Source organism: Ananas comosus, linkage group 16 (genome assembly GCF_001540865.1).
Source record: "Ananas comosus cultivar F153 linkage group 16, ASM154086v1, whole genome shotgun sequence".
Classification (NCBI taxonomy): Eukaryota; Viridiplantae; Streptophyta; class Magnoliopsida; order Poales; family Bromeliaceae; genus Ananas; species Ananas comosus.
In genome coordinates this window covers 10,810,625-10,833,292 of record NC_033636.1, presented here as the reverse complement: position 1 = coordinate 10,833,292, position 22,668 = coordinate 10,810,625, and the positions used below count along the sequence as shown (strand labels likewise).

At 37.8% G+C, this 22,668-nt stretch overlaps 3 protein-coding genes across 3 annotated transcripts; 1 reads left to right on the top strand and 2 right to left on the bottom strand.

Moving 5' to 3' along the window:
• On the top strand, positions 174–3,897 carry LOC109722194 (5'-nucleotidase SurE). The gene is made up of 10 exons (XM_020250121.1): positions 174–690; positions 962–1,056; positions 1,255–1,322; positions 1,409–1,452; positions 1,675–1,752; positions 1,838–1,991; positions 2,456–2,608; positions 2,716–2,826; positions 3,145–3,210; positions 3,289–3,897. Exons 1-10 carry the CDS (start codon positions 326–328, stop codon positions 3,394–3,396), a joined length of 1,242 nt encoding a protein of 413 aa, XP_020105710.1. The 5' UTR covers positions 174–325; the 3' UTR covers positions 3,397–3,897.
• On the bottom strand, positions 5,391–15,494 carry LOC109722133. The gene is made up of 19 exons (XM_020250019.1): positions 15,340–15,494; positions 14,600–14,735; positions 14,422–14,489; positions 14,204–14,280; positions 13,422–13,602; positions 13,097–13,153; positions 12,247–12,321; positions 11,272–11,391; positions 11,023–11,193; positions 10,486–10,599; positions 10,189–10,359; positions 9,616–9,710; positions 8,260–8,936; positions 7,971–8,061; positions 7,823–7,888; positions 6,630–6,791; positions 6,448–6,544; positions 5,791–5,920; positions 5,391–5,706 (listed from the first exon to the last, which is right to left on the bottom strand). Exons 2-18 carry the CDS (start codon positions 14,667–14,669, stop codon positions 5,801–5,803), a joined length of 2,412 nt encoding a protein of 803 aa, XP_020105608.1. The 5' UTR covers positions 14,670–14,735; positions 15,340–15,494; the 3' UTR covers positions 5,391–5,706; positions 5,791–5,800.
• On the bottom strand, positions 16,027–20,701 carry LOC109722606 (glyoxylate/succinic semialdehyde reductase 2, chloroplastic). The gene is made up of 12 exons (XM_020250701.1): positions 20,429–20,701; positions 19,873–19,954; positions 19,104–19,169; positions 18,368–18,443; positions 18,229–18,284; positions 17,830–17,914; positions 17,618–17,678; positions 17,196–17,248; positions 17,026–17,096; positions 16,861–16,933; positions 16,617–16,721; positions 16,027–16,519 (listed from the first exon to the last, which is right to left on the bottom strand). The coding sequence occupies exons 1-12, from the start codon at positions 20,667–20,669 to the stop codon at positions 16,352–16,354; spliced, it is 1,137 nt and encodes a 378-aa protein (XP_020106290.1). The 5' UTR covers positions 20,670–20,701; the 3' UTR covers positions 16,027–16,351.

Sequence of the window (22,668 nt, the reverse complement as noted above, 5' to 3'; positions counted from 1 at the left end):
GAATAATAAAAATTGCGTGACGTGTCGAGATTTCATTGGTTAGAACATTAATACCGTGTTATATACATCACTCTGAGACACTGTCTCCTCTCTCTCTCTCTCTCTCTCCCCCCTTTCTCGCTCCTTCTTACTCGGAAAACCCCGACTCATTCCTCTCTCTCTCTCTCTCTCTCTCTCTCCTCTTAATCTCCTTAATCGCATTGTTAGAATCTGTCTCTCTCTCCTCCCGCTTCCTTTCTTCTTCTTCTTCTTCTCCTCCCTCGTTTCCTTCTCCTTCACACTAGGGTTTCCTCCTTCTCCAATTAGGGTTTCTCCAACAGCGCCAATGACGACCACTCCGGATTCGGGGAGGAGCAACCACCTCCCAGCATCGCTCGTCGCCAATCTACAGAGCGTGCTGATCGGAAGAGGCCGGAGCGGCGGCGGAGATGGGGAGGAAACTGGGGAAACGAAACCTACGCCGTCGTCGGAGGCGGAGGCGGAGGTGGAGGAGGAGACCGGAGCCCCCTCCAACGCCGCCGAGGCGACCGTGGCGGAGTCCGATCCGGCCGGCGATGGATCGGAGAAGGTGGAAAAGCCGGTGGTCCTCGTGACCAACGCCGACGGGATCGGATCGCCGGGGCTTACCTCCCTCGTCGAGGCCCTCGTTCGCGGGGGGCAGTGTGACGTCAGCGTCTGCGCCCCCGAATCGTAGGGTTTCTTCTTCTGCTTCAACTTTTCGCTCTGGTTTCTGCTTCGTTCTCTCAATTTTACCATTTGATTCAAAAATGTAATTGTGATTTGCCCTTTTTTTGTGTGTTTTTGTTTCTTATTTTCTTCTTTCGGTAATGAGCACATTAATTTGATCCATCTGTGCTTCGCTTGATTGAGTGCCCTTTACTTGTTAGTTCTTAGCAATGGTAACTAATAAAGTTGGCTGTGTTCTTGGTCGTGACTGATCAAAGTTTCCTCTAATTTGTAGGAACAAGTCAGCTTCGGCTCATTCAGTTACCATTCGGGAGACCCTTGCCGTAACCTCTGTGGAGATTACTGGTGCCAAAGCTTTCGAGGTTACAGGTAATGTGCCCCTTCATTTTTCTTTTAGTTTTTATCTTATAAGCTTATTTTTTGATACTTTTCCTACTTGCGGATGTAAAAGTAAGATGGTTTGGATGCCATTAATGAGCTTTTCTATGATACTAATACTTTAGTTAGAAAGGAAATTCCAAGTATTGGAGTGATAAATTGGTGGCTATCATTATTATTGATAAACAGGTACTCCAGCTGATTGTGTTTCTTTGGCGTTATCTGGGGCTTTATTTTCTTGGTCTAGGCCAGCTCTGGTATGTACTCAGACAAAAAGCACATTGAAGTTTGCAGTCATTTACTATTTTCTTTTATAATTAGAAATGTTCAATTTTCTATTCAGGTGATCAGTGGAATTAACAGTGGATCAGTTTGCGGACATCAAATGTGTGTACTGTTTCTTCTTCCTTTTTTTTCATGTTGATCGGTGAACTTACCTCTTTCTTTAAATCGATAGGGTGCACTATATGTAGGTTATATTTCTATTTTGCTATTAGTATGTGCTATGCTAATATCACTCCCAGCTTCTTTCCTGCGTCCATTGAGTTGTTGTTGGTACATTGGTAAAATGGGCCCTGGCAATCTTACCTGCTGTGGAAATTTATGCAGCTTCTACTCTGGTGCTGTTGCTGGTGCTAGAGAAGCTTTAATGCATGGCATACCATCACTGTGTATCTCTTTGCATTGGTAAACAATGTGTTCTTTTTCATGTTCATTGTTTGTTTGATGCTGCTCGAATATCTTAATGTTGGAACTTGATAAACTTTACTAGGAAGAAGGATGAAAGTCAAGAAAGTGATTTCAAGGATGCAGTTGATATTTGTATGCCATTGATACAGGCAGCTATTAGAGATATTGAAAAGGGATCTTTCCCTAGAAGTTGTATTCTAAACATAGGAATTCCCAGATTCCCTTCTGCTAACAAGGTATGCATCTTCAGAGTAGCATATTTCCCTTTCTTGGAAAGCATACCTTCTTTTTCATTTTCTAGAGGACATATGATTATTTCTCTACTTGATTGCATGTTTCCTTGCTAAGTTGAGGGAACATTCACGAGGTATAATTTGATTGAAAATGACGAAGGCATCACCAATCAAGTGATGCTACTTAAGTGGATAGTGCCATATGGGAACTGCATCCTCTAGCTTAAGGCAAGTTTGTAGAAGTGAGTACGGAATTAGAAGAGCGAGAATTGCTCGGTATTCAGCATGGCAACAATTAGTAGTATTCCTCTATAGTTTGCTCTTATACTTATCTGCAAAATGATCTTGCTTCCATTAAATGATTGTTGCTTAACTAAAGCTATACCAGGGCCCACCCCACTTTTTGTTTATTGGGTTAGGGGTTTGGGCTTTTATCTCATTTCTGCCTTTTTTATACTCTTCTGCAGGGCTTCAAGTTAACCAGACAGAGTCTTTGGAAATTGACTCCTAACTGGCAGGCTATCACAGCAAACAGGAATCCTTCTGCTGCGCATTTCATGTCTATGCATCAAAGCCTTGGTGTTCAGCTTGCACAACTTGGGAAGGATGCTTCTGCAGCTGTTAGTACCCTCGTGTGCCCTATGGACTTTGAGGATTTTTGCCGTTTCTAAAATTGAGCTTTTTTGTAATAACTCTTTCTCATCACTCAATTTCCAATTTTCTTCAGGGAGCAGCACGTCGCATAAATGCTCAAAGGAAAACTGTGGAAGTAGAATCTGTGGCAGCAGCTGGAAAACCAGAGACTCGAGAAGTCGTGAAGAAGTTCTTCCGGTTAGAGGTAGCGTTTTACATGTTTCAAAGATTGTTTATTCTCAAACCCTGTGAGTAGATACCTATGCAACTTTTGTACTCTGGGAAAAGTACAGTTATGTTATTGTATAAGTGTAGTACTAGGGCTTGTGTTTAGCTTGAGGCAATACACAATTGTTGAAGGCAAACTTCATTAGAGGCTTCCTACTAAACTTTTCTTTGGAGAAGAGAAAATATTTTAGCGCCTCGCCTCTTGATCTCCTATATGAAATTTTAACTGTTGATGTTATTCAAAATTTTTCTGCTCATAAAGGTACAGAAATTTGATATTTCCTGTTATGTGCAGTTTCTCGACAAGCAACAGGAAGATTTAGATGAGGATCTTGATTTCAGAGCTTTAGAGGATGGCTTTGTAAGCTCTCTCTTTCTCTCTCTCTCTCTCTCGCTCTAAATTGCTTGTTAACCGCTATTTCACTTTGCAAATGTACAGATAACTGTCACTCCTTTACATATACAATTGGACGTGGTACCTGAGATCCAAGCCTTGGCTTCAGCTTGGCTCGACTCGGCTCTAACGGGAGAGAAAGAAGCTCAATGAAGCCAACTAACTTGCTCGTTCTAACATGTATACCCTCATAGGTGCCCAATGTTTCTTTTCCTCTTTTCTTTCGATGGTGTTTCATTTTCTCCCTCTCGCTTTCCCCAAAATCTTTGCTGCTCTCTCCATTTTGTTCGCTGATGGCTTTGATAATCAGCTTGTCGATGTAGCCAAAGATACCCATGCTCGATCTGATCAACTAATGTAATTGGAGGGAGCATGTGGTGTATTTATTCAGTGTTTCTTCTTTGAAATATTTGTGGTTTTGATCCCAGTTTGTTTTAGGGAGCATGTGGTGTATTTATTCAGTGTTCCTTCTTAGAAATATTTGTGGCTTCAATGTAAGTTTGTGTTGTTTCATTCATGGAAGCGGGTGTTTGGTGGAATGGATTGATTCAGCTTATTGAGAGATGGGCGGTCTTTCCCGTTGTGACGCCTTATCTCGATTTTTCAGTGTAATCAGAAGTTTGTGCTATCATTGTGCAATGTTTATTTTTCATACACCATGATTATGTGTTTGGATTCATGTTCTGCAGTGAAATTTTGATGCAGTTTTCACCCCATGATTTCATCTCCCAACCCTTTAACTTTTGATTCATTTGATTCAACTTACAGTAAATAAATTGAAGATTTTGGTAGACTAAACAATGGTTTTGTTCACTTTAATTTATTTGATTCAACTCTAAATAAATAAATTAAAGATTTTTTACAAACGCAAACGATGGTTCTGTTCGGTTTAACTGAAGTCTTAGTCTTTCGGTATTCCACGTACATGCTTTTTTTGGTAACTGGCGTGTGGTGTCCTTTGATGTGGGGCCCAAAAGTCAGCCTCTCGCTTCTAAAGTATAAACGAAGCCCCGCACTCGCACATTGGGTTGGTTGCTCGTTGAAAAGTGAAAACTTTCTATTTTTGGCTAAAAACCAAAGTGTCCAAAAATAGACTTATGGATGAGAATTTGGGCTAGCACAAGGCCCACTTAAAACTAGCCGGCCCATTAATCTGTGTGCTAGGCGTCTTTGCCGCATGGTCCACCCATTGTGATCTCGGCCTCACAAAGTGCAGCCCAATGGGCCTAAAGCGGTCCAGCTGTGGATAGGTGGGCTGTTCAAGAGTCCTCGGCTTGACTAGTCTATTTTCGGCTTGACTAGTCTATTTTTGGGTCGTTTCGTTTTTTAACCAAAAGCGGAAAGTTTTCAGTTTTATTAGTCTCGTTTCACTTCAAAGAGGAGTCGCATCTTTGATGAGCGGGGAGGCACGCTACGGTGACCTTATCGGGATTTCGTCCTCAACTTCTCCCCATATATATACAGGTTCATGTGCAAGATTCGTGCTTTTTCTCTCCTTTCTTTCTAACTCAAACCAAAAAAAAAAAAAAAAAAAAAAAAAAAAAATCAGGCAACTGAATTTATCCGCAATTGCCAAATAATTTGCAAACTGTACATCTATATAAGTTTTTGAAACCTAAAGAAGAACAAAAAGATAGTGTTTTCTTTTCTTCTTTTTTTTTTTTTTTGGGGATGATGAGTTTCATACTAACCAACGATAACGACAGTCAAAAAGCCCATTCAGCTGTGCATCAACTGTATATAGCATTTGAAACTGGTAAAAGCTGAGAACTTAGTCATGCATTTAACCATCTTTCTTCAAATTGTAAGAGTGCTGTTATTTTTATATATAAAAAATATAGCCTCGGATTCCTTTTGATTGGATTCCTCATCTTTGTCATTTTTGGATCTCATCCAAGCAATTGATTGGATTCCTCATCTTTGTCATTTTTGGATCTCATCCAAGCAAAAACTACATGGAACCTCCAGAGGAAGCGCCTTGTTAAGACAACATCCATGAGGGGCCACTAGGATTAACCACACCCGACCCCATTTTGCGAAAAAAGTTAAAATGAAATTTGTTTTCAAAAGATAAAAGGTGGGCAATTCCTGTTCGTAGGAAAAGAGAGGAGACCCAGGGAACATTCAAAAGTAGTTAAAATTGTATGTTATTTGTACCATCTAGTTAATATTGATGCATTCATGTGTACTTGAAGCACATTTCACTGGAGAGATGTTTTCCCGAGAAAAACTTATGGCCTGCCCTACAAGAAGTTGAATAACTTTAAAATAATTCTACATAAATTACAGGCAAGTATAGAAAAGGAAACAAAAATTCAACGATTCTTAATGTAGAAAAGAAAAGAGATCTCCCTATAAATTAGCTAGATGGAAACAGAACAAACAGGCAAGTAGACAAACTGATTGTATGGCATGTAATGAAAAAGAATGTGCATCCTCTATCTTTTGTTACTATGCATCAACCTGCAGAGGCGAAGAATCATATCGCCGATACGTTAAAAAGTTACTTTTCTTTTAAAGCCAAAGAATACTGCTGACGCAACGCACCTGTATAACATTAACGGAACTCATCATGATAAAAATCATCCTCCTCTTCGTTGAAAATAGTGCTGTAAAATGCGTAAGGGTGTTCGGTCATCTCCTTCAAACTTAGGCGCCCATCCTTATCTTCATCAGCCTGCATCGATAAGAAGATTCCTTAAATAGTTCAAAACAAACAAAACTTCATACTAGGCATGGCTAACACATGGTCACATCTAAAATCTGAAATTTCATGTACTACTCTGTTAAAAACTGTTTGAAGACCCCTCAACTACGGGCTATTTCATAGATACCAGAAACTTTTATTTGATTTTACGATTGACACCATCAACTTTTGCTCATTGTGATTCAAGTTAGGATTTCATTTAAGTCAAAGTCTCCAGAGCCTATTATCTGCTAGCCACCAACTACAAGTTCACGAGATCAACAATTCTAGCTAAAAATAGGGGCGGAACCATTAAACTTAATGTAATGCAATAATTCAAAAGACAGGATGAGTTAAGGCAAGAGTGAATGAAACTTTGATGAGGCGGGAGTCAAAAGAAATGTGAAGTTGAGGGTGTATTTCCAAATGGACTAGTATATAGGGTATTTTCGCACATGCTTACCTATGCTTTATTATAACATGGAGAAAAGAATGTAAAATTATGAAGTTGGACATACCAGGGAAATAACATAATTGGCTTGTTCTTTCGCATAATAGTGCTCTGAAGGATGGAGCTTACCAAGGACAGGTTCAATTTCAGCTTCTGATAGAAATCTGAGAAATAAAGCAGCCAAGAATTAGTACTGCAGACTAGCTTTTTCCAACACTAAGTCGATGATAAACAGCTCAATTTATTTACCCATCACCGTCCAGGTCAAGCTGTTCAAATATCTTTTTTCCATGGACAACCGTCATAGCATCAGAATGATCGTGCACTTCATTAAGATCTCGTACTGAATCATATAAGCCATTAAGAAATTCCAGAAAATTCAGCTTTCCATCTCTGTCTTTATCTCTTTCCCTGAAAGAGGAGAAAAGGAAAAAAAGATTAGTTGACCCTTATGAATCAATCAGCGGTTACTTGAAAAGTGTACTTTGCATCTTCATTAAAATCATGCATGGAGAAATCAGTTAATATTAGAGGAGAACTAGGGGACAGGGCAAACTTCCTTGTTTCCTCTTGCATACATACATAACTTCCCTTTTAATTTATGTTTTTTTCAGGACGTGTCCCATAAACGTTCAGTTAACCATGTTCCTTCTATGTATTGACAATCCATCTTGACGATAGCAGCTTTATCTTGTCTCTTTTATTCTTTGGTCAAACTGCTGTCAGCCATACATGACATAGAGAAAGGCTGTGAGATAGGAACAGCTTCATAACAATGCAGTATATGTTTCCATTCATCAAGGAAAGACTTTGAAACTGAATTCCAATCCTGAGTGAGGGAAAATGAAGAGGTAACAACAGAATTTCGCTAGCACTGTTTGGGCATCTGCTTCTTCAGCTAGGCCGACCAATGTGAGAGAGAAAATTCACTCAATTGATCTCCTTCAAGCGAAGGTCAGAAGATAGTGGAGGAACTAAAGGAAAAGAATGACGAAAAGGCAGGCCAATTCTGAATTGTTGCAGGTCCCATATGGATTTGAGCCTATGCAAGTCACATTCGTTTGCCCTCATGGCATAAACCCTCACAAACTAAAGTTTATAAGATTAGTGTGACACAAATCTAATTTTTGCAAGCTAAATGAGAAAATGGTCTCGAATAGAATAATTTGAAGCAGTGGCGTATAAGACAGAAGTCATCACAAACGTAGATGCCTAAAAGAAGTGAACATTCTACTATCATCCGCAAAATGTTGACCACCTAGATCTCAAATAAAAAGAGACTAAGAAACTTCTCACAGCCAACTCAGATCCCAGACCCCTAGAATTTTGGTCAATGTTTCCGTACAATTGCATAAATCAAAAGTTTAAGCATAAAGCAACTTGTATGTAGAAGAAACTATATCTACATTATGTTAACGGGAAAAAAAAAAGACAAATTGCACCTTAGCTCTTCTTTACATAGCCATTGGATCAGCTTGGGATTCTTACTATCTGCTGGATGAAGGAAGCTGAAAAAACATGAATGCACAAAATCAGCGGACAAGCCAACAATTAGATGAAATTTGATAATAACTAAGAGCAAGCACATACTCATTAAACTCTGTCTTATTTAGGAGACCATTCCCATCCATGTCCGCAGCATTGAAGTGTTCTTGCCTCCACCAACCAACTGAAGAATTATCTGGCCGAAAATCAAACGTAACACTATTGGTAAAACAAAGCAGCTAGGAGGTAAACAGCTATGAAAATTAACATGGGCTGTAGTTTTCTTCCAAACAGAACACGAACTCAGATCCGGTAAAAACCCTAGAAGTTAAGTGATCGACAACAACTAGTCGGGGAAAACGGAAGAACGGAGATAGACGTAGATCTCACCGACCATCGGATCCCCGGACCCAGCTGGGGGGCTCGTACTCCTGGAAGGAGACGAACCCGTCGCGATCCTTATCGTAGAGATCCATCTCCCTCTCCGTCCGATGCATCGACTCCCTCGCCGCCTGTTGGAGGTTCCACTCCGTGAGCTCGTCGGAGGAGACGAACCCATCGGCGGGGGCGACGTCGATCTTCGGGAACAGCAGCGCGATCCGATCCGTGATGTTGAACCGGTCCTCGTCGTTGATGTACTCCTCCGCCTTCATGAAGTCCTCCCACTCGGTCAAACTCTCCTTCCCGGGCTTGTCTCCGTCGCCATGGAGGGAGGCGTAGTGCTCCCTCTCCCATTCCCTGTCCTCGAAGCGCCGCTCGAGGCTCGCGATGACGGGATCGAACGGGATCGGGGAGTGCTCGAGGGACGCTGCGGCGGCGGCGGCGGAGGAGGACGACGACGGAGAGGGAGGGGACGAGGAAACGGAGGAGAAGTTGGAGCGGAGCTTGAGGCGGCGATGGTGCTGGCGAGGGAGATTAGGGTTTTTAGGGGAGTAGGAAGCGAGGAGGAAGAGGAGAAAGAGGGCTACGGCCACGTAAATAACGAGAACGGAGGCCGAGGACTTCGCCATGAAAGAGAGAGAGAGAGAGAGAGAGAGAGACGCGAGAGGAGGAGGAAGCGGCGGTGACAGGTGTTATATGCTCACCGCGGAGTAGGTGAAACGCTTTAGAAACGGGTGCACGCCTTCGATGACGTTGCGGGACCCTATCTGCCAATGGACAGTGGCCACGTCTTCGCCGCCTCGGCTGAAAATACGAAGCGGTCGCCGCACGTGATGTCGCACGTGCTCGCACGGCGACGGAGTAGAGTACTCACTCCCGCACACTCCAGTTTTAACGACGACATCTGCATATCTCCAAAACCCTATTTACCGAAACATTTAGAAATATTTTCTGAAGCAGTCACATTATCAAAGTGTGACACTAATAAATGAAGAGAGCACTCTCCAATTTAGATCGAACAAATGAGAGTCAAGAGAGCATCGCGCCAAAACTGAACTGCAGGTCAAGTCATACAAATGCCGCATTCACTAACATCACAGAATGTTCTGATTTGTGATTTGTGAGCTCATTACAATAAGATGAAGTTTTGTTGTAACTTTCGAAAGATCATAAGCTGTCAAAGTCATCAGCGCTCCAGAACATACTTTTCTTCCACAAAATACTCTGCTAAACGGCAGTCAATAAAACCAACTGCAGGGGAGCTGAATTCAGCTTCTTTGAGAAAATTTATCTGAATCTGCCGACTGCTAGATCAGGATTTTGTGCAAAACATTCGCCGCAATCACTGGCCTATGCAGGAAAGGAGTACTATGTCTTTAGGGGAGCCTTCTTTTCTCTGTCGGATATCCGAGCAGGGGCCGTCGAATGCGACTTGAACCGACCTCTCCCTCCATCCTCCCTTTCCTGAGGGATATAAATGCACACAGTTGAGTAGTTAGGGCATAACAACAAGAATAGGATGTTATTATAATCATTATTTACACAGCCACTAGACTTCTTTTTAATGCAATTTAATCCCTCAATTTTTTTTTTTTTTTTAGCTTGAGTATTTCAGTGTCCACTATCTAGCCTGCATTTGCATTTTCGAAGTCAATGTTTTCATTTTAAGATACATTGCTCTCCATACCAAATTCAGTTACAAAATCGCAACAAGTGAGGAAGTCCAGGGACGATGGGAAGCATCCAATCACGACATTAAGGAGAGATTAAAATGGCCTCAGGTAGCCAACAGGGTAGTCATTAGTCTCAAAGTATACTTTGTACTGTCATAAATTTTTTGGACATTACAGAGGACAAATGGCAATTAACCGCAAAAAATGCATCACTCCCATGCTGATGTTAGATCATGCTTAGGATAAATTAGCAGGAGAAAGTATCGCACCTTTTTCTTTACTATCTGAACGACATCCTCATCGTGAAGGACGTGCGCAAGGCCACAATGCTGTGGGTAGTGCCTTGCACTAGTTCCCCACACGAGCACGTATTTCACATCCTTAATTAAACTCCTGTGTATATGATTACAGAAGTCCTCTACTGTGCAGCCACCTCTATCCTGAAGATCAGCACCAGAGAAAAAATAGAAGATTTCAGAAAAAGAAATCAACTACTGGCAGATTCATAAGCAATTGCACAATTTTAGATTTTAAACGAGCTAAGTATGAAAAAGAATGGCACTTACAGTAGAAAGAACTACAGGGTCTGTGAAATCGGGTTGTTGGCCCTGTGGCTTTGTATATACTCTCACGAGCCCCATCTCCTCCCACATTCTTGCTAGTAGTCTGTCTAAGTTCAGCTGCATCACAGGCAAGATATATGTGATGAAAAAGATGGTAGAGAAGAATACATGGCTAAAACCTACACTTTTGACGAATGGCAATTTGGCCTCTTCTCTTTAGCTCAAATAATTTGCCTAATATCTTTCTTTATATCATTTCTGGGTTTATTAGCCATCCAGAACTCTCAGATGTTGGTAAGTCTACACACACAGCTTCTAACAGATTTTAGAGTTTGGATTACACATGCGGTTAGGGATGGCATTGCCAGATATCAGGTAACTTCAGGGGCTTATCTGTTCGAGTGAAAGAAACATGGAGCACATCGCAATTTGTCAGAAACCCAAACAGTCACAGCAAGAAAGAGTCTTTTGAGAACTCAGCGATGCAAAGATGATCACAAAACATCGAATGAAGTAAAAAATGGTGTTATTAAAATCTACCTTCAGATTGCAGCTGATGACAACTGAATTAGGCTGGCGGGCAAGTTTGTCCACATCATCAATACCAATGACGTCAATCTTGTTATAGACATAAATACACTTCATATATTTGCGGTTCCCCTCGATGACATCGATAAGATCATCGACAGTAGCATCCTCACGGAATAATACCTATGAGTTTAAACAGAAAACAAGGACTTTAGGAAATGTTAACTGCAGAAATATGGCATAGATCAAGGACGATGATACCTCTGCATTGTGTATTTTGTATTCGTGAAGTATCTGGTAGCAAAGCTTCTCGTCGACATGAGTCAAAGCAACGGTGCTATTAAAGGAAATGCCTCCAGTCTTTTTCTTTTTGAAATATATCTGTGTAAATATGAACAAGATATTTGAAAAACACATTAGGTACAACTTAAATTTTGATTTACGTATATTTACATAAATACATAAACTTATGGAATCAGAAGGTTGACAATTAAGAAGAAAATAAATAAATAATTATATAAGTATGCCCAAAATACTTTCTCTATTAGACCAGCCAACTATAGTAAAGGGCCAACTTGTTTTCTGATGAGAACCTGCTACAGTGCTATTATGGTTTTCTAGACATTTGTTTGCAATAAAACAACCGAAGCATTTACAATCACAATAGATTTTTCATTAACATTATAGAAAATATGTTCAGAACAGTGACTCTTTGTTTGTACTCTGAATTTCATCACCACAGAGTCAAATAAGGCATATCTGTTTACGATATACCCGAATTATTTATGTTGTTATCGTTATCTGATTTATCTGCAAAAACTCCATTTAATGTTTTGAAGATGAAATCAGTGGTCCATAAAATTTAATGCCAAAGAGCTGGGCAGGTTGTCAAGTCCTTCCTACATTCCAAAAGTTTCTTTGCAGTGCTCTTGGAGTTGTTTATACTTTGTCAACTTTAATTACCTTAAAGAGATTTAATTTCTCCATAAAGTTATTTCCAAATTATTTTTGCTTCCATTAGGTCTAATTTCAGAAGTCAGATGAATAAGGCAAGTGCTCAAATATTTTGGACTCAATGTAAAGAGAAATGTATGAGCTCACAATTACAATATTATGTGTTCGATTGATTCAGTTGATTAATACCATGCTGAGTACATTTAAATGAAAGTTCACTTAGAGAAATATAATAGTATTTATAAGGGCACTATAACAGATGAAAAGCAAAATTAGTTGTACCTGAGGTGGCCTCTTATTTAGACGTAGTCCAACAGCTTCCAGTTCCTTTGTCAATATCTGGCGATGTCCTTCACTCTGAGAATATCTCACAGTAAGAGAGAATACACAAATAATTCAAGTTAACAAAAAAAAGATCACCAAACTACATTTCTAGCTGTTAATTGGCTATATAACAAGCATAGTATATGGTGCAATACAGCACATACAGCATCCCCTCCCCCCACCAAACAACCGAAACAAAGGGAAAAAAAAAAAACTTTTTTAATATCAACTGGCCGAATTCCCCAAATGTCAGTTTCTAATCAATTAAAAAACTCATGTTATATTCCATGTGAAAGTGTGAGACTCGTTCTCAAATCTACAGATGCAAAAATCAGTGAAGGTTCTTTTCTCGCTCATGAGGCACTACTTTGGTTTTTCTAATCTCAGGGATAGGAATAATATTGACAATGGCATAGAAGCGTATTTGGGACATTATTACAACAGCTCTAAGTGTTAAGCAAATTAAAGGACTAAGATAGCAAATATGTGTATGTCAGAAATAAGCAAACTGGTTCACGATGTGTTTAAGGAGCAAATAACAGAACATGGAATACCTACAAATGTGTAATTTTGCTCCATTATTACACTAGAACACAAGCCATAGCTAGTAAAAAATGACCAATATGAGAAATGAAAAATAGAAGTCCTAGTTATATAAGATATATTAAACTGTCAAATATATAAGGTATAGTACGAAATCAAGAAAAGGAAAGGGATTGGATTTGATTCAGTGGAAAACAAACTAAATTAGCACAGATATACAAGGATAGAAATGAACAACAGGGTTACCAGGAAAGATGTGGCTTACTTTTGAGGCATCAAGAACCATCAGCACAATGTCTGATGACTTTGAAACAGCAATAACCTGAAAGGGAGAGCTATGATCAGTTTGCAACACAAAGGATGAAATTAAATTAATGCAAATTCTAGGGACAAAACTGAAATAAAGGTCAAACTTCAAGGACTAACTTAGACTCTTGGGATTGTATAGAAAAATGGGCAGAACTTCGGGGACTAAAATGTTACAATAAACTCTGAGGATGAGAACAAAATCCAGTCAAACTTACAACACTGATAAACTAACAATGGACGAAAAAGGAAAAAAAAAAAAGAAAAAAGAAGAGTATGCTTACCTGCCTACCACGACCCTTGCCTTCAGAAGCTCCTTCAATGATACCAGGAAGATCAAGAAGCTGGATTTTGGTGTCGTTGTAGTTGATAATACCAGGAATGCAGGTAAGTGTTGTGAACTCATATGATGCAGCTTCAGAATGTGTCCCAGTTAATAGGGTTAAGAGAGTTGACTTCCCCACACTGCCAAGGAAAGATACAAAGCAAGTTATTTCTGGTTGTAAATAATTAAAAAACAAAACTCACAATACTTCAGAACATGATACTATAACATGTGTATAATGTCATAAGATATTCAGTGCAGAAGATTGACACATACTCAGATTTTACCACTTTTTCAAGTTTGATGTGTATTGACTTAAGAAAGGATCATTAATAAGCTTAAAATAGAATCTTGCATTTCTAAGAGTGGAAGATTGAACATAACGATACAAAATTGGGGAGTAATCATGTCTACATATAGGGATTCTCGCGTCTATCAGAAATCAAAAGATATGCAACTAACAACCTTCCACAACTAACCATAAAAACAGTTTACATCATAATCAAGCTATGTGTACCTAGCATCTCTGGATGCTACATTATACATCATTTACAAAACTTTATGACTCTAATGTGGTCGACATTTCCCGGTAATGTAGATAATAATTTCTAGTTATCTGAGGAAAGTATAAACATCACTACCTCGTAAACATATCTTACAGGTGCATTACAGTTCATTGATCAACTATCAAGCAGTAGGATATTTATGATGGAATATGTTATTCAAAATTAGGAGGCATACCTTGGAAATCCAATTAATGCAACACGACCATGACCAAACTTTGTAACTTCAAAACCCTCTCCAGCTCCACTAGAACCCTAGGAGAAAGCAACCAGAGTTGGTAACTGTTTACTAATGCGAACTCAATTAACCCAAATAAAAGAAGGAAAAGAATATAAACATGTCAACGTGATTGCTACAAGATCATAAGCTAAGAATGTGGAGAATGGTCCAAATACCTTTGGAGGCTCTAACAACTGTGTTCGCAGCTTTGCTATCTTCGCCTTTAGTTGCCCAAGATGGTACTCTGTACAATGAACAAAAAGCAAACGAGATTGTCAGAAATAATAAACAGCACAAGTTCAAATTGAAATACAAACTACGAACACTAGAAAAGTAGAAGAGATGAAAAGGAACCTGTAGCTTTATTCTTTTGTGTGCGTGCCATCTCAGCTTCAATCTCCTTAATCTTCTCAATTATACCCATTTTAACTTGGTAGTATTTATATATTCGTTTTCAGCGGGTAAACAGTTCACAACTTCACAAGCTAGCCTATTTGCCATAGAAAAGGCAAACATAGATCAATAATAGGATCAAACATTCTATCCAATGAAAACATACAAAATATAACAGCAGCGCACGGTAACTGATGCCTAAGGACAAATGCTTTGACGAAAACAAAAAACAAAAAATAAAAAACACAGTAGAAGAGCTTATTGAACCATTAATTTAAGTATACAACATGATCATTACTTCCCAACTAAAAAGTAAATTATTTTGGATCAATTCAATCTACATATAACAATAACTACATAAAACTACAAAAAGAGTCTTAAAATCCCTCATCTAATCTCCAAAAAAAAAAAAAAATTGTAATCGAACTATGTTAAATTTTCTCACCTCGTGGGGATTTTAGACAGATCGACGACTTTAAGCAAGTAAATTTAAAGGCTACGATATTAAATAGATGAGAAAATCATCAACAGAATCAAATTTAGCTGCTATTCTTAGTGAAAAAAAAAAAAAAATTCTAAAAACGAATTGATGCCGTTTAATCAATGGAGGAGGAGAAGAGGAATTAAGAAGAGAAATAAGGAGCGATGATATTCGTAACGAATAAAACCTAGTAGGGGATTATACGAGGAATCGCACTTACTTTGGGAGTAGAGATTGGTGAGATACGAAGAGAGAGAGGCGGGGGGAGGAGAGAGATCGATCGAGCTACGGCGCGGTGCGGGGAAAGAGCCGTCGAGAGTGTGGGTGGGGAACGGAGATCGAAGGAGCGGAAAAAAGAAATAATAAAGCGAAGGGGTGTAGGGACATGGTCCACGGAATAATGCATTTAATCAGATGCTCCAAGATTCGTGTGCATGATGTGATGAACGGCGGATTTAATCGGTTTACCAGGAAAGACTCGAAAGAGGCCCGTATAAGGTTTTTTTCTAGACTCTACACGATTTTTCTTTTTTTACGTCTAAAATTTCCTTATAAAAAATATATATATATTCCTTCAAATTGTTATTTACTAAATATTCTGGAAATGCTAAATGTTTATAAGAAGTAATCATATATCCTCAGATGAATGTTATTACTATACGTTTTATTTTCTTAAAAGAATATCTCTACTTTATTGTATTCAATGTGAGCACTAAATTCTGAAATTTTTTAAAAAATTTCCAGAAAATTTTATCTGACAAAAATCAACTTGCAGCAATCAATTGGCAGGAATAATTTTGCAATATTTTGAAAAAAAAAAAAAATAGATGTATATATTTAGAATTAAACCTTAGCATTAATAAATCCTCAATTTTAGACCTTCCAAGGAATGCACAGGATCTGTCTCTTTTTCTTAATTCCTTTTTTATTCTAAAATTAACATCGGTGCCGACAAAAGGCTGAGAATCGACAGTGAAATATGTAAATACATAACATATTGAACTGAGACTCAGCAGTATACAACCTTAACATATCGCCTATCGGTAAGTTACATTTTCAAGTATTTTTACGTCTGAATTTTTGCTGCAAAATCTCTTCTACAAGCCTAGCATTTTCTGTCAGAATCAAGCTAGAGAGAGAGAGAGAGATGTTACTAAATAAGTTCATAACGACAAATGTGGCTACGATGTAGCGATAGCCACTAGAATCCCTGAAGCCTCTGATAGCAATGTTCACTGCTCCGAACTATGCATCTTCGTTCTCAATGCTTCGATAACTGCTGAGAAGTCTTGGTCACTGAGGCCACGAGACTTGGCAACCTTGTAGAGCTCGTTTGCGGCCGCCGCGATTGGGATTGGCTGAGACACTGACTCGGCTAGTCCTAAAGCCAGTCTCAAATCCTATCATAAAAAACACTTAGATCTTTAGAAACTACAACTGTGGCTAACTCCATTCACACAACTGATCTTATTATAAAGCCCAAGAGAGTTCTCAAACCTTCTGTTGATGTTTTAAAGGGAACGCAGTAGGATATGCTGCTTTAACCATTGAAGGACCCTTCACTGAGTACATCGGAGCACTAATAGCACCCTGAGAAACAACCTGAAAGAGAGGGAAAAAAAAAGAAAAAGAAAAAAAAAAGACAGGTTAAAAATAAGTTCAAAGTAAATGCATACTTGCATTCAAAAGAAAATATAACAGCAATCTAACGAAATTATATGAGATGCTTCTATTTCTCAACCTCAATAAGAACATTGGGGTCCAGTCCAACTTTCTCACTAAGCAGCAGCCCTTCTGAAAATGAAGCCATCATACTGCAATAGTGAAAAAAAGGTTACCTGATTTAGATTGGGATATCAACAAATATATATAATTTTGTTTATGAGCTTTACAGAAGTATCATCACCTTCCCATGATCATATTAACCACGATCTTCATCGCTGCACCGTTCCCGACATCCCCAAGATAGAATCTCAACTATGGAGAATTTATGCGAGGAAGATAATATGTTTACACTGGTAAGTGCATATCAAATACCTCACAGCAATATATAAGGGTAGTTTGATGATATTTAACCTTGCCCATGATGTCTAAGAGTGGAGCCACAGTTTCATACAAGGATGCATCACCTTCAAAAATTACAAATACACTTCAGGCACTACCAAGAGGTTTAATTCATTGTAACATTGGAAGTAATTTGAAAAAAAAAAAAAAAAAAAAAACCTGCTTCTGCTTCCGCTGCAAGAGTTTCAGGGACAATTTAATTAATAAATGTGTTGTTCTTCCTCCAAATGCACTTGTATAAAAAGGTCTATTTGGGCCAAACAGGTCTGGCATGCAAACTAGGGTGATCAACAGGCGAAAACAAATTTAAAAAGGAAAGTATACTCAAAAACAACATTTTCAATTATTTCACCTCTCAAATATACACACAGATAACTGAACAATTATTGGTTAACAGAATTAAAAGATGGCAAGAAAAAGAAAGGTAGAATTACCAGCAGTAAGGAAAATAAGCTGGCCATCTTCTGCAGGCTTTTTGGAGCCTGAAACTGGAGCCTATTAAAAAGAATACTACAGTTCGCTACTGAATTGGAAGCATACTGGCAGAAATTACTAAATAGTTATAATCACTGTGAATCAATAGGTTGAGTTCATTGCAAGTTTGTCAGAAATGATTTATAAAAATGAGAGAAAAACCATCGAGTACCTCCAGAAAAGATCCTCCTGTATCTTTAATTTGCTTGTTGATTAATTTCGAGGTGGCTCCATCAACAGTTGATACATCAACATAACTGTGATTATAGTGTACATGGAATAAGTGATGTAAATCTAAAATCGAAGATGTTGTTCAAAATGCTCAAGAAAAAAAGTGTCAGTTTTGACGCATTAAAGGAGCAAGTTATGTAGGCTAGAGATGTAAGTTAGAAACTTGCCTTTTTAAGTGCATATCACCAAAAGAGATTTCAATAGTTCCTCAATTTCTCTTTTGAACATTATTTACTAAACAAGGATTTACCAAAATAGTTTGTTCTTCAAGTTTCATCCCATAATGATCAGAAGGGAACGAAGACATTGGATAAGGACTAAAATTGAATATAGAGTTTACCCTTTTCCTGGACCCATTCCTTCAGCAGCTCCATTGGTTCCACATGCAACAACAAGCTATGATATGAATATTGGTCAAGTCAATACAAAAACATTATATGGTTTTCATATATGGACAAATAATACCAAAATACACCTACTGCGCTTCCAGGGTCAGCAAGCATTGCAAATGTCACATTGCAAGATGAAGTAACTTCTGCCGGTGAAGATCCAAATCTGTTGAAAAAGCTTGTCAACTTTATGACTTAGACACTATATGATTGTTCCAAGTTTAGACAACAATGGGATAGTAATAAGATGTCCTTTTTTTTCTTTTCAAAAAGTCACATGTACGCTAGTTTTCTTGACGTACTTATCACCATTAGCCCAAAGTAGATAGCAGGCAATATATCTCTACTGCTTTGATCTGCCAGCCTCCAGGTCTTTCGGATAGGCCTTCATAACAAAATATGAATTTTATAGGAAATTCTTTATAGAGGTTTGTAATACAAAGATGTGTGACTTTCTTACAGCCCTTACTAGTCTAGTGAAAATCTTCACCCTTTTCTTATCAAAAGGAGGTTTGGATGGTTGAACTGTAAAGGCAGTTATCACCATATCGTTCCAATTTTGTTATATGTCTCCAAAGAGGAAAAAAAAATTGTAAAGGCAGTCCAGCCTCAACAATTGGAATAGCGCATTCGCTCAAAATAAATAAATATTCAGCACAAATGAAAGCAAACATGAAGGTAACTTCTGTATAAATGAAGCATGTATCCACAGAGAAAAAACAAAAAAATGACGGGCACAAAAACAACATAATCACAATGAAGCACAAATATCCAAATGCCAAACAAATCTAATATTTGCACAGCAAGGTAAACTTATACAACATACTTAGCACCAAGACTGATGAGATGATCACATTTGCTTTTAGTTCTATTCCAAACAGTAACATCACATCTGCACAAGAACCAACAAATATAAGAAATAGTTAGGATCTCACCTTCAAAGAAATCTTAATGTGGCAAATGATGTAACCACTCACTTGGAGATAAAGTAACTAAATCAGTTTCAAGTAACTAAAGAACCACCATATTAAACTAAAACATCAACTGGCATTCAATTTTAAATGTGTAACTGCTCCAGCTCAAACAGCAAAACAAACATCCATTAGTTCTTCACAAGTACAATCGCATATATGACTCTTTGTTATGTATGTCTTCACATTACGAAATTGATATGTTTCACCAACTCAAAGACTTCAAATACAACTATTATTGCTTTACAACATCCCAGGAGTTTCTTTCCTTATAGTTCCTGTAGATAAATTATGCGAAGTATAAAAGGACAACTCTCTGGCCTAGTGCAAACAACAAAGGCATCAAAACAACATGATACCAATCATGAAGAACTTAAATATCATTTGAAGAATCATGAACAGCAATTAGTAAAACAAACACAAATAGAATCCATGTCAACTCATTCAATTTGTAAGATGAAGCAAACAAACTATTTCAAATAACTACATTATGAAAGACAACTTAAGAATGTCATGATGAATTGCAAATAGTTCATTTGATGTATCTCCATCAGAAATACATTTGCACATCCAGCTCTTTTTTGTAAATTAAAAAAAGAAGAAGAAAAAGTATATAAAAATTACCCAGCCTTGAGAAGGTTCAGTGCCATGGGCGAACCCATGATTCCAAGACCCAAAAATCCAACACTGCCTGAGAATTCTTTCCCTGCAAGTATGAAGTACAGAATCAAAAACATTGCGAATGATGCGGTATTCTCAAAAAGACGAAGGGCTTCTTATTCGCCCACAGATCATAAAATAGATGGATCATAGACAGTAAGAATACCTCACCAACCTGAAAACTAACAACTAGATTGAACAACACAAGCAAAGTAACCACAAATTCCAATTCGAACTTGAATTATCCCGTATTCCCCTTATGAGAAACTTCAAATGCACAGCTGATACTAATTATTACAAGTGTAAACATATTGCCAAAATCAAAACAAGTTCATCATCACGTAATCTACACAAGTAAAGCAGAATTGAGCTGTAGTGTAGTGAGAGTTACACGGCAATCTGAACCAGATGATCACCAAAGTACATCAAAATGTGAAGGATTTAACTCACAAAAGCAACATTACACTCGGATTCATACTCATCGGAGAGATAGACATGGATATGAAAAGGGCGCCCAAACCTTTGGGAGCTTCGTCGGGGAGCCGTGAAGAGACGGGAGAGGCGAAGGCCGAGAAGGATCGAGGAAGGAGAAGCGAGGGGCGTCGAAGGGGCGCGATTGGGATTCTAGGGCACAGGATGGAGGGCGCCGCCATGGGCGAGGGGAGCAGAGGTTCGCGTAAAGCGAGTGAAGGAGAGGAGGAAGCAGAGGAAGAGGAGAAGGGGTCGCGATAAGGTCCCGATGTTCCTCCCGAGTATCTCATTATCGATTGGGTTAATGTGAAAATGCGCGGAAACCCCCCTCAACTATAGGGTATTCTGAACTTGCCACTCAACTTTAAACGTTTTCATTAAAATTTTCTGAAGTTTTAATTTTTTATGGAAAAGTAATTTTAGTTAAATAATTTAAAGACTACCTCAAATTCGTCAAGTATTTTAGTTAATTTTTTGTACATATAATTAAGTTAATACAAATATACAATTATTAAATTTAATAAAAAATTTTGCTAAAGTAACTAGAATAGTAAAAAAGGAAAAAAATTTAAGGGATATGTTTTCATAAATTTTAAAAAAGAGGATATGTTTCTTTTAAGATGTGCAAGTAGAATTTTTTTTGATTAAAATAATAAAAACCAATTATCCAACTTAGTTTCATATGGTCCATGCAAGGTGCAAAAGCGTCTCTATTTGAGAAGTAATATTACAATATCATTATTGAGTCCAAAATAAAAATTAAAAGCAATGATTTGATTTTTGTATTCATTTCGATTTCAACTTTTGATGCGCCATGAACGGTTCGGATACAGCATGGTTGTGATAATGTGATGGTACAAGACAAGATGTGCTAAGATTAGTGAACCCGTGGGGCGCACGTGCGTAACGCACCTACCGTAACAATTCGGCGTTTGAGTCTAACTAATTATTTGTAACTAATTATTTGTACCTGTTCTGTTACTTCTGTACAGTTATGCCTTATTAAAATCCAACGAGATGATATCGGACAGGGGCGAAGCCAGAAATTAAAATTTAAGTGGCCAAAATTTAGATTTGATAGGCAAAAAATTTGATCTCGGATAGTAAGAAAAAAATTTATCAGATTCACTGATAACGATAATATGCTCAAAAAGAAACAAGACTGTAAGAATTGAAGAGAAAGGACCAAGAAAACACAAATTTTGTTAAAAAAATTAATTTGGCCTCCTAAAATTAAAATTTGTAATATTTTTAATTTTTATTATAAAGGACTTTTATATAATTTTAAAAAATTTAGGGGGGGGGCCATGGCAACTGTGGGCCCCTCAATAGCTCTGTCCCTGATATTGCATATGCATCTTAATCACATGTATTTAAGATTGATAGTTTGTATCTAAGATTTCAAGTTTGGAGCTCTTTTATTTTTTTAAGAAATAAATAAACAAAACGGATAGCAATCATGTTAACTCTCTCTCAAACAGTAAATAAAAAGCTCTTTATGCTCTTTTTATCTTAAATTGTCATTTAAAAAAAAAAAATTGAGAGAGAGAATTGTAGCATGTATTGCTTCGTTCATTTTTCTTTAGAAATGAACTAAGTTCAAACTGCGAAGAAATTAGGCCTTGAATATTGGAACCTCTAATTTTGTCACCTGTGTTTTGAATGACCCTTTTTTTTCCTTTCAATTGGCAATGGGTCTGCACAAAGATCTACTAACATTAATTCAAATAAAACTCAAATAAATTAAAGGTTTAGTTAGCAATTGGATTTTCACTAATGAATATTTTCCTAGAATAACTTGCTTGACAAGATTATAACATACCGTAAAGAGTTGTCGCTCGTACTAAAACAAAATAAAAAATTATAAAAAATTAAAAAGTTCAGCATGTCAGCAAAAACAAACTAGTATGCTTTCAAAATAAAGTCTCTACTCTTAAGTACTTTTTTTTTTTAGAGAGAGAGAGAGAGAGAGAGATAGATAGTATATCACTTGCTTAGTTTATTTTTATATATATAAATTTAGCTAAAAATATAATATAACTAGGCTTTAAATTTAGAATATCGAACATCAATTAAATATTAAGCACTTTGTTACTTGCATTGGAGACAAACAAGTTATTTAGTTTTTATGCTTTTTTTTCCATACGTTGGATATTCGTTCAAAACTAGCACGTGCAAAATCTGGATGCTGCATAATTGAGTGGGAGCATTTGTTGCAGAAGAGGCACGAGATTGTGATTGATCATGAATCTAAAGAGTAGGGGATGCAAATTGCACCTCAAGGTCCCG